Below are 12,258 nucleotides of genomic sequence, written 5' to 3'. Positions count from 1 at the left end.
CAGATAGAGGGAGACGGATAGAGAGGGAGACCGAGTGAGAGAGAGAGAGACAGAGACGTAGTGAGAAATAGAGGCAGAGAGAGAGAATGTGAGATCTCGGATGTGAATACAAATAGAACAGCTGAAAGAGTGCCCAAATGCATTCAGTATGACTAAAAATACAAGTTGTTTTAACAAATAGGAGAAAAAGAAGATTAATCTAAAACAATTACAGTCTACAGTAGGTGGTGTAGGTTAACTAAGGATCAGGAGGTTGATTTTATCATTCGTTTTTTGGGAAGGAATTTATTCCCAGAAGGGATAAGTGGACAGGAGAGAGAGAGTGGCTTGGCTTGTTATTTATAAAAATCATGTTTTCCATTGCAATGTCTTCCATTGATGTTTTGTGTTCATTTGTGTTTGCTAAATAAACACACTGGCCTTCTGGCAGTTATAACCTAGTATAAAGGGGGCTCTCTTTGCTCAGCCACTGCATGGTTATTTATCTATTGTTTCCTGTTTACATTTGAGGTGGTCCGCGGAAGAACTTGATGACAATTGAATGGTCCACTATAAGTCAAAGGTTTGGAGGCGCTGGTCTCTCGTATGCGTGTCTATAATCCCAGACCTTTAGCCGCGAGGCGGCGTAGAGAATACAGAACTAAATATAAAGAACGCTGACGTCTATGAAGAGTCCAACCGGAGCCCCCCCGCCCCCCGAGGGCCAGACTTAACGTGATGAGGAGATCAGAGGAGTCCGACCGCTGAACCTACGCATGCTATCAGCGCACGAAGCAGGGAAGTGGCCCGGGGCACTCTCCCTCTACGGTGATGGTGAGCCTCCACTCCCCTGAACTTATATGATATATTATATATATATATATATATGAAGTCCTGCGTGAGTGCAGAGGAGTAGGGCTCGTAAACAACCACCGCCTGGACCCTGGAGCGGTCAGCACATGATGAGCTCTCAGCGTTGCTAATGCTTTCTCAGCGAGTTGAGCATTGAAGCCCAGCCTAGCTCTGACGCTACGTCAGTTCTGGCGGACCGCTCTGATCCCCCACCTTGACGCCGGCGCTCAGACTTCAAACACTTCCTGAAGCCGAACCCATCGAGGCGCATCCTATCAGATTACAGCTTTGTATGCTGTTCTAATCCCGACCGAATTCAAAACCACCGAGGACTTTTCTTAATCTCTCCAACCGTGATGCGTGACTTACGGGTCAAAGGCGCTGAACCCCCATTGGTTTGCTGGCTATATTCCCCGTCCCCCCCGACCTAGAGCTCATCACGTGTCGATGTATACGCGCGTTAAGAGGCGCCTAGCCTGCAGAGGGCCGTCGGGCCACGGCGCCCGCCCCGGCGCGTGCCCCCCGTGCCCCCTCACCTGTATGGCTCCGATGTTCTCCATGAGCTGGTCTGTGGTGGAGGCTCCGAGGAGCACAGAGCTGACGCCCTCATTCCGTAGGCACCACGCTGTAGGGGAGCCAGTAGACAGCAGTGACCACCCCGCCAACACACACGCAGGCACACACACACACACACACACACACACAGAAACATACACACACGCACAGAGACACAGATGCAGAGACACACACACACACACACACACACACAGAGACACACACTGGCACAAACACACATGGGCACACGCACATACACACACAGACACACAGAGACACACACGCACGCAGGCACAAACACACAGGCGCACACGCACGTACACACACACACATACACACACACAAACACACGCACACACACTTGCACATATCAATCAACAGTCCTTCAACAGAATAAGGTTGTGTGCTTTATCTTATTATCCTCAATGACAAGAACTACTACACGACTCCCACACAACACCAACCCCCCCCCCCCCCCTCTAAACCGGGCAGAGCCACACTGCCCAGAATACGATCCAAACCGGATTAGTGCACAGAGGCCAGGGGAACGTCGTGTTATTAAGAGAGCGATGGGATTAGGATCCAGCGGTGGCTCTGGGAATAGAATTAGCGAGGAGGACTTTGGGGGGAGAGTCCCCGGTCGCGGGCGTCAGAGGCTTCCCCAGGGACTTCCTGTAGGATTACCGCGGCGCAGGCACAACCAGAGGCGCCCGGCCCGCCACACTGCTGCCGCAGCACACATAAATCCTGCTCTCTTTTTCTGCTTGCGCCGCAGGAGCCCAACCGGGCCGGCCCTGGGGACACGGGCCACCGGGGCCGTGGCGCTATTTCATCTTTTTAACCGTGGCGCTATTTCATCCGGCCGTGACGCGGTGACACCAGAGGTGGCACCCCTGATTCACAGCTCGAGGGCGGGGGCGGTCGACGGGGGATCGACGGTCACCGGGAGCGACGGGAGCAGCCAGTGCTACTGGGCCGTGAGCAGAGCTATCTGTGACCCGCCGCATAACAGGATCCCAGGGGGGGCAACAGTAGGAAGCAGATAAAACCTGATCCGGTTTGAGTACTGCTATGGAGGCTGGCTCAAGGATCCAGTCGTCTTGGAATCTGCAGCGTTATAGATGTGAGGGTTGGGAGGGGGGGGGGGGGGGTAGGGTTTGTTGGGGGAGGCACGATGAGCCATCGCTCTCGTGGTGAATAAATGGCATCCACCCTCCGCCGTCTGATTTATAGGTGCCGTTAGGTCTGGACGGCTGAGTCAGGGGGAAACCAAACCCGACCCCGTTGGTAATGAGACCCTGCGCAGCCATGTGAGGAGCATGGCGCAGCGAGCCGCAGCCTGCCCCGTACGGCCAGCCCGGGACGCTCCAAAGCTACCCTGACCACTCCTTTCCTTTTCTACTTGGACACAAATGACCCAAATCATTGAATCATGATGACCAGTAAAATCATTTGGTTCCCCCAAGTAGAAAACAAAACAGCCCTTTGACGACGTCGTCGGCTCTTGTCCGCTCCCTCGTCCGACCCGGCTCCACTTACAACACCGTACAACACAACACAGAAGCAGGTGATGTCCGGAATTGGCCACCGACAGGACAGCAAGTACCAGGGGCGCGGTGGTGTCAGTGGTAGCGTCAGCGGTAGTAGGGGTTGGTGGGGGGGGGTGGTGGTGGTGGTGGAGTCAGAAGGGACGGACAGACAGACAGAAAGAGAGAGAGCGGCAGAGGGCCTGAGCGTACCGATGGCGAGCTGGGGCAGAGTGCAGCCCAGACGCTCGGCGATTGCCTGCAGCTCTTTCAACTTCGCCTGCTGACGGCGACCCTCCTCGCTCAGGATCTTGTCCTTCAACCACTGGTAACCCTGTCGAGGACACAGCACAGCTGCTCAGCACACAGAACGAACCCCCCCCCGAGCCTCCGGTCCTCTGCTTTAGGGGAACACAGGTGGGCCGGTTGTCCGTGTGCTTTTTTGGGTTCGCACAAATGCGTGCCCAAACACACACACACACAAACACACACACACACACACACTAATACACAGACGAGCACACGGATTCTCCAGCGCTGCTCCTATGGCGGGAGGGAGGGGGGCACGTGTCTGCGTTCGGTGACAGAGGCGGCTTTTTGTTTCAAAGCAGTGCCGGAGGCTGAGGAATTAACCTGGTGATTGAATGTGGACCGAGCTACGAGTGAGGACACGAACCACACGAGGATGAGGTATCTGTAGGACCCGGAGGCAAGAGGGACTCAAGACCTAAAGGCACGTCTCAGTTGGATCGCTGAGTCAGCACTCTAAAAACAGGGGAAGGCATGTTCGACGACAATACATCTCTTGGGTCCTGACTCCTGAGGATACAACTCTCCACGCACATGGGCGCACGTACACACACACACACACACATAAACACACACACACAGATCTGCTGATGGGTTTCATTTAATTCCCGATAACGTGTGTTGTGCATGGGCACTTTGCGTTGTGTGATTGTGTAGTGAATTATGTTAATAAGACTAACTGTGGTGTGAAAAGGATGCTAGCAGCTTGCGTGACATATGCTGTCTCTCTGGGTTGCGGGGCCATAGGTTAGATTGAGTTCAGTGTGGCAGAAAAATAATGGGACTACTCATATTATGAATATCTAGACCGGTGTGTAATGAAGGAAAGCCAACTTAGAACCGTTCGCTGAGTGGAGTAGAATGTTGACCATGATCAACCTCGAGAATATTATCTATAATATTATTTGTCTTGAATTTAAATTTCCTTTCGTTTTATGTGCATATTTTAAAGTTTGAATATAATCGAAAAAGTGTGCACTGCAATCTTGTTATCCATGGAGGGCAGCGGTGGTGGCTGTGGCGTGGGTGTGTGGGGGCGCACACACTGGATGTGGTGAACACAGGGCAGGAGAAACACAAAAAAACAACAACACAAGACGTGTTTGCGAGACGGCAAGTTGTACAACCTGAAAGGCACATAGAAAAACAAACAGCTGTTATTGCAAGAACCACGAATAACAATTGGAGATGCAAACAGCGGCTTCAGCGCAGATGGGCGGGGAGGAAGAGAGGTTATATAAAGGAAGAAACTCAGTTCACCAGTGTCATTGTAGGGAGGTGAAACTGAAATCAATAAAGCACTGACGGAAAGGCACTCCGTTAAATGAAACAAACAAAGACACTGCGGTTGCACAAAAAACTAAAACTGAACTGGAACAGGACTACAGGACTTTAAAAATAACTGGAAATGTTATTAAAATGGAAGGGGAATATCGTATTCATTTCGATTGAATCGTCATTATTATTCCAAAACGTATTAATAAAGTATGATTTTGTTCATGTTAGGTCGTCTCTCTTTTTAATAATTTGGCAATCTTAAATGCAAAAAAAAAATCAAAAAATAACTTGACAACCGAAACTAAATAGAGTAGGATATTTCAAACCAAACTGAAACAACATCAAAGCAGCCATAAATAACTGAATACGTGAAACCTTTTTAAGTGAAATACTTGACGAGATTCACTACATCTGGACACAAACACACACAGGTCGTGGGGAGGGGGTACCTTGAGTGAGGCGCGGGAGTAGGCTGGCACCCCGCTGTCGTACTTCCCTGAGATGATGCCACAGGCCAGGGGCGACCATGTCATGGCCCCCACACCTGAGAAACAACACAAACCATGTTAAGAACTAGGACCACGGTCGGATGTTGCCTACACAGTATTCATGACTGTTTGTTTCACGCATGTATACCATACAAGATCTTTTTTATCTTCTCATATACTGTAGCTTGGGACACTTTTTTTCCAGATGTAATGTAAAAATCCGATAATGGGCCTTCTTAATAATGCAGTTGGCTATGACTGCATATTGTATTACCTGCACGAGCTAACATATGTGAAAATAATATAATGAATCCCGGCCATTTCTGCTCCATATTCCTTGCTCTTTGTGGCTGTCCTGTTGTGCCCCGAGGGGATCCATTCAATTAATTGCAATCTTTATTTGTCGGCCGATATGGCGCACACTTGGATCAAAGAAGACGCAAAATGCGTTTGGAATTCACAGCCGACTCTCACTTCAAATCAAATTACATTCAAGACTCCGCCTCGAGCCATTTTCTCTTTCTATCGCGTGAGCGGGCAAAGTTTAAACTGCAATTCATGTCTCAGTGTACCCTCCATGCCAGGAGAGTTTAAATCCTATCGTCAAACCACAGCCCTTGTAAAGATAGTGCCCATTAAAAGCACACACATCTTCCTGACATCTCAAAATAAACAGAGCATTACATCACTTTTAGTCATTCCATATGGAGATGTTGTGCTCGAGGACATAGCGATAACAAACACAGACTAGGCAATACAAATACAGAGAACCACATCTAGACAACAATATCTAAGATAAAACTCATCCCTTCCGGCCCTACCGTGCCCAATTACTGAGTCAAACGTCCACGCAATGTTCTGTTAGAGCTGAGTCCCCTGACTCACCGATCTTGTGGAAGAGCTCAGGTAGCTGCACCTCCACCTTCTCCCTCTGGAACATGTGGTACTCGGCTTGCTCACAGATCGGGGGTATCTGGTTGAACTGCCGGGCAACGGAGTACGCTTCCTGCAAAAGGACCCGCACACAAGCATGCATCATTGCAACATGGCCTGGCCTTTGGGATGGAACAAAGAAGCAATACGTTGTGTGCTCCACAGGAAGTGTGGTTCAGAAAGACACATGCCATCCGAGATTGCATGTGTAAATGTGGGTGTGTATCGTGTGCACCCTTACCATGATCTCCATGGGGCTCCAGCGAGATGTTCCCCAGTACATAGCCATGCCCTGGTTGATCACATGGGTCATCGCCCGCACTGTCTCTGTAACCCAGAGAGGACCATACGTACAACATTGGAGTCTTTCTCCTTCTTCCAGTTTGAATCTCATGCCCTTCTACCATTGTTTATATACATTATTATTATTTTATTATGCCCATGATGTAAAGTGTAATGGAGGATCTTCTCAATTCTGGTTTCTTTGAAATCTTTGTCTCAATAGGATCCCAGCATTAATTGGTGGGAATTGTTTTTTAGAGATGGTTATTTCAAGGCCAGTGGCCAGGATGTTTGTTGTTGGTGTCCTGAATGCATGAGCTGATTCATTCAAATTAGGCGGTGGGTCGCAAACCCCCAGCATCCTTCCATTCCCAACAAAACAAGACTTGAACCAAATTAAAGGGCAGGAATCGTACAAGCGACTGTCCTACTTAATGTGAAAGGAGCTGCAGGGGAACAAAGCTTGAGCCAATTGGAAATGCAATGGAAGATGGCAGGCCTTCAACTCTGCATTTTATTGCATGGCTGTAGACTCAACCAAAAATATGCCTTAGAAAGGTTTCTAAAAAAGATTTTCAATAGCTGTTTTGTGCCATTCAAAGGGCGAAATGCCCGGTTGAAAATATACTATAGTGCTTATAATTTGACGATTTCTTTCGTCATGCTGACTTCTGCTTGAATGTATATCATCCAGTATGTGACAAATGTGAATGCTGAACTAAATGATACAGCCTTATTTATTTATTTATTAGGGACAATGGACAGTTAGTAACTGTCTCATAATTAGCTAGAAAGCTACATTTCATCTGCAGTCCCTAGGGGGAAAGTGGGGGAAAGGGGGAAATAGAAAGAGGTAGTTTGTTATGTAATATAGACAAAACAGTGTTGTGGCAGAATGAAATACAAAAACTAATAAAAACAGATGGTTACATTGATTATTAACTCTGTGCATGCTCACTGTGTGCAGCGAGTACAGAGCAGGAGGAGAAGGGAAGGAGAATAACATCCCCATTTTGCCCCTTGAAATCCTGTCAGACAGCACCTGACGTGTCCCTGATGGACGTCTCCCACAACGCAACAGACTCTGCCCCCGCACGGGACACAACTCGAGGGTCTCGGGGGAGAAGCAAATTGACCTGTGACCCCAGCTTGAACCCGAACGGTCGCTTTGACACGTCAACAGATGGATTCTGCGTGGCCCCAGCTGAGGCCACAACACACTGCGTGTGGAAGCTCTTAGCATGCCTCCGAAAGGGCAACATGACGTGGCTTCAGAGTGTGGTCGGATCGCATTAGATGTAGGGAGGATCTTTGAGGAGACACGCTGAGAGTGTTTGTCCATGGGAGGTGTTTCACCTTCCATTGGGGTGTTGGGGTCTGGTCTGTTGGCGAAGACCACGTCCACATATTCCAACTGCAGTCTTTCCAACGAGGCTTTTAAACCTATAAAAGGAATGTGTTTTAAGAGTTAGGGAAGTTTAAACAAGAGCATTCCCAACCGAGTCAGTTTAAACAAGAGCATTCCCAACCTACATTCTATTAACGCGCAGACTGAATCACATGGTTATTATCAAGACTATCTCGCACATTGGCTAACCCCAAGAGGACACAACTGAGATGGTACACGAGGAAACGTGTGTGTGAAGTCAAGCTGGGTTAATTAAGGGTTAGACAAACTGAGATATAAATGTTGTGTGATGCATTTCTAAAATGTGGTAGAGCTCAACTTCTATTGGGGCTTGGGGATATGGACATTTAAGTATGGCGAACTCTACACAACCTCGTTAAATATCACGATAAGCTTATGAACTCAAAATGCCATTCTTAACAGCCTCACTGAGGCTTACTCACATTTAAGTGTACAAAAGTTGGTATCGGCCTAAAACTGCTTTTCCTTTCTCGCTGACATTTAAAAAATCATATATTTGATGAAAGATATATCATCGTCATACATTTATACTATTAAACTAGGTATCACATTAAGTCTCCATCTTCATTCTGTGACGATAATACCATTTAAGACGATAAACGTTAACAGCATGTGATTGCCAAGCCATACCTTCTATGATGTGTTTCCGGGACAACCCTCTTTCAGTCTCGGCTCTGGAACACACAACGGAAAGGTGATACATAATCAATTAACGGCAATAAATAATTAACCCCAGCATTGCGCTATGGATTAAAAAACACAACCAAATCATATCATGTCAATCTCCTCAAGGGGGGCCGATTAATCTTTCAGTGTCCTGGCTCTGGATGGCGTCACCCACCCAGCCAGCCACAATAACGTCAGATCATGTTCCCCGGGCGGACCTCTGTTGGCCCTCTATTCTCCGCCCTCAATCCCAGACACATGATATCATACATCTCAGGGCCGCTTGCACTGAGAGTCCTTGACAACATATCAGTTTGAATTACTCCTGATATGCCCGCTATGAAGAGGGAACTTTGGATAATTTATCAGGAGGGCTGTCGGTCACCGGAGCCCAAACAGAACGTTGACGGCGGGATGGACGGCGGCCGTCACGGAGGTGCTACTTACTTTCCGCCCCAGTAGATTTTTGTTGTGATCACCAGAGTGGAGCGTCTGCAGAGGGAGGAAGAGGAGGCAAAGAGGAAGAAAGAACAAAAGTAACCTTGAGAAACCACTTGACCGGTGGTGCGGTGGTGGTGGGTAGTTTAAGAAGGGTCACTCTGTAGTACTGTGTGTGCATTAAATAGACAGTGTCAGCTGCATGCGAATGTTGTGGGGTGTGCACATTATATCGTCTGTAGCCTCATGGCCATGCATGAGCTTCTGCTGATGAGGAGGGCTGCAATCTGGAAGTTATATGAAATAATAGTCTAAAATAAACCCAGCTTTCTTTTTAAATATAGCATCCATGAATCAATGGCTTCATCAACAGGTACACGATATTTGCAAAACCCATTTATTTTTAACTAACTCTGCATTTCTACATGCTCATACATTCTCTGCCGTTCCCCGTATCCTGCTCTTCCATGCATCCCATGATCCCATAACACAGCAAGAGGACGCCAGGACATGCTGAGCTGTGGCCACTGCACAGGTAGAGCAAGAGACAGTAGAGGTGGACCCTTCAAACAAGGCCTTAGCGACGCCAACTGAAGATGCTAAGTCAGAGTGAAAAGGCATTTTATTGACATTCCTTATCTTGGGAGGATGACAAGGTGCGGCTTTGACACCGTCAACTCCATCCATTATTTATCTCTCCCGCGTCTCCCCCCCTCAGTCTACTGCTCAGTCCCAATAGGATCAGCCGGGAGATAAGAAGGCTGAGGCGAAAGGCGGAAATTACAAGCACAGAAACACATACCTCCAACCCTTCTTCTTTATGATGTTGCCCAGCACGGTTTCCGCCCTGCGGAACGGACGGAGGACAGGGGAGGGAGTGAGACAAAACAGGAGAAAATCCGGCTCATGCAAACATTTAAACCTCACACTTCCAAGTTCAACAGTTTTATACAACACCGGGCACGCTAAACATAACCCCTCATCCACAAGTATAGATTCACAAATGCAGTGTGCGTAATTGCCTGTGCATTACAGTGTGTGTAGATGAGACGCATGTGTTTCAGTGGTGGCTGCAGAAGGCCCCCGCTTGGAGCAGGGGTGGAGGGTAGGAGCCACACCAGCCATTCGTTTGCATCCACAGGGGTGCTAATTAGGGCCGACATGAGGCCCATTAGGGGCCTCTCGGACAAAACCTCGGCCCGTGCCACCGTCAGCCGCTCTGCTGTCGGGGGCAGATAAATGAGTGGCCTTCCTGCAGGGTGACCTATCTGGAACCCAGAGGGGTCTGGGCTCAGCTATTGATCCACCTCCTCTGTCTTTCTGCCAAAATCACTGCACACCAGACCATTTGCTCCCTCCCCGATCATCTCCCCTATCTAAATACCATCCCTGTGTGTCTCAAACACACACACACACACACACACATCTGTTAAAAATAAATATTTCAAATGTTCATATTGATCCTATGGTTTTTCTTTCGCCTACTACACTGCTTTACTTCTCCATCCAGGCATGACATTGCAATTTATCTTTATGGCAATGTGATAACTGTAAGAATATGTGGTTTTAAATTGAGTGTTTTTTTCTTTTTGGAGAAAGTGTAAAAAAATTCTTGTCCGCTTAACTCTAGTTCCCACAGAGCACATATTGTATTCCTCGAACACAAGCATGTCTGACATGTCCGGCATTGCTTTCTCTACGACTGGAAGACCCGCTTACAATTCACCCTGTCTACTTCTACTGCCTTGACCCAGGGGGTCGCAAAGTCATCAACCTCAAACGGATGAACTGTGAACTGTGAACTGTGAACGTTAACCTCCAGCGCCGGCTGAGCAAAATATTAAATGCCGAATAATGTAATGCAAAACTATGTTAACAAGGATGTTCAGTTTTATAGAACAGCACTGTTCTGTGTGTGTGTGTGTGTGTGTGTGTGTGTGTGTGTGTGTGTGTGTGTGTGTGTGTGTGTGTGTGTGTGTGTGTGTGTGTGTGTGTGTGTGTGTGTGTGTGTGTGTGTGTGTGTGGATTAACACCTGAGCAACACATGTTGGATTACAGTGCGTTGCCAGGACGGCTTGCAAACGCGTCGCACTGATGGGTCTAAGCGCTCGTGCAAATCTGTAATTTGTGCAGTCGCACACGTCCCGAGGATCACGATCACAGTTTGTCAACACCGTGCTGGTTTTATCTCCCCGGTGTTGAAGCAGAACACTAAGTGAATGTTGTTAAAATAGGAGCACTACACAGATAGCGCAACTCTCTCTATCTCTCTCTCTCTCTCTCTCTCTCTCTCTCTCCCTACCACGCAACAGCTGCAGCAGCAGATGGAACAGCACAACATGGATTTAAGCTATTCTATTCTACTTTTTTACTTCCAAGCTTAAAAAGGAAAATGATAGTGACTGACATTGGCCTTGGAGAAATAAGGAATCGTCGAAACAGTCTCAGGATTAGGAAGGCAGTACACTGAGGAAAGGATAATCCCTTCGATTATTTCAATCACTGCAGACCACAAAACGAAACTAATCCATAAGGACGATGTACAAGAGATCACACATAAACGGAACAAAGCCATGGCTTCTTTGTGACAATCTCTCTTGTGTAACGATTTAGTGTACAAATGCCTTCTCTCCCTCAGCCATGTGCTCCAAGTCCTGGGTCAGGCCAGGTCCTTGTCTTGATGTTTACATGAAGGAACTTGTACGTTTGCATCGAGCCTGAGCTAATCATTAGTAAATGACTGTTGGCTGTTTGTTGTGTGTGTGTGTGCGCGTGTGCGTGTGCGTGTGCGTGTGTGTGTGTGTGTGTACACATGAGCGAACATGCGTATGTGTGTGTGTGAACCCGAGCTCTTGCCGCGTTTCCCTCCATGAGGAAGCGTTGCAGGAGGCTGCAGAGCTATAAGGCACGTGGCGTCAGTGGAACGTTTGCTGTCGTCTCCTTTAACCCCGGGGCGGCGTGTCCTCTCAACCGGAAAAATGCATGAAGCACATCGCTCCTTATGGAGACGGTATGTGTTCAATGTTAGCGACTGATAACTAGCTGTCTGTATCCCACTATATACAATGGAAGGAACAAAGAAAATTACCTAAAGAACACGTTCACATGTTTTGAACGCTTGCCTGCAAATTTTTTTACACAGCTGCTCAATTCCCCATCCAGGTGTTCTACTTTTGATTGATCAACAACAGCAATATGATTTCCCACTGACGCACAGGGAACTTGCAGAGGTACCTGGTGCATTCCTTCTGCAACTATCTGGGTCAGCAGGCAAGCCGTGTATGGTCAGTGAGTGGACGTGTATTGATGGACTCAAGTGATCTGTGAGAAATCCTATACTTACTTTCCAGCGGCGTAAACCTCGGCCGTGTCAAACAGATTGATGCCGTTCTCGTAGGCCAGAGTCATCAACTGCTCTGCCGTCTGTCAGGAAGAAGTGGTTAGAGGGGTAGACAGAGAGAGGTGGAGACACATAGAGAGAGGGAGAGGAAGGAAGCAAGAGAGAGAAAGAGAAAGAAAGAGA

At 47.9% G+C, this 12,258-nt stretch overlaps 1 protein-coding gene across 6 annotated transcripts in view; it reads right to left on the bottom strand.

The window, feature by feature from the left end:
- kcnab2a (potassium voltage-gated channel subfamily A regulatory beta subunit 2a) overlaps positions 1-12,258 on the bottom strand; it is a 65,657-nt gene that overhangs the window by 1,095 nt on the left and 52,304 nt on the right. For all 6 annotated transcript variants that reach the window (XM_030375834.1, XM_030375836.1, XM_030375835.1 and 3 more), the window contains 10 exons: positions 12,079-12,158; positions 9,538-9,582; positions 8,745-8,789; positions 8,262-8,305; positions 7,559-7,645; positions 6,162-6,247; positions 5,873-5,993; positions 4,949-5,043; positions 3,126-3,246; positions 1,368-1,456 (listed from right to left, as the gene is read on the bottom strand). In XM_030375834.1, the coding sequence (XP_030231694.1) occupies positions 1,368-1,456; positions 3,126-3,246; positions 4,949-5,043; positions 5,873-5,993; positions 6,162-6,247; positions 7,559-7,645; positions 8,262-8,305; positions 8,745-8,789; positions 9,538-9,582; positions 12,079-12,158 (813 nt within the window). The remainder of the gene's footprint in view (positions 1-1,367; positions 1,457-3,125; positions 3,247-4,948; positions 5,044-5,872; positions 5,994-6,161; positions 6,248-7,558; positions 7,646-8,261; positions 8,306-8,744; positions 8,790-9,537; positions 9,583-12,078; positions 12,159-12,258) is intronic.

This window comes from Gadus morhua, chromosome 13 (genome assembly GCF_902167405.1).
Source record: "Gadus morhua chromosome 13, gadMor3.0, whole genome shotgun sequence".
Lineage (NCBI taxonomy): Eukaryota > Metazoa > Chordata > Actinopteri > Gadiformes > Gadidae > Gadus > Gadus morhua.
This window is presented reverse-complemented; position numbering and strand designations above follow the sequence as displayed.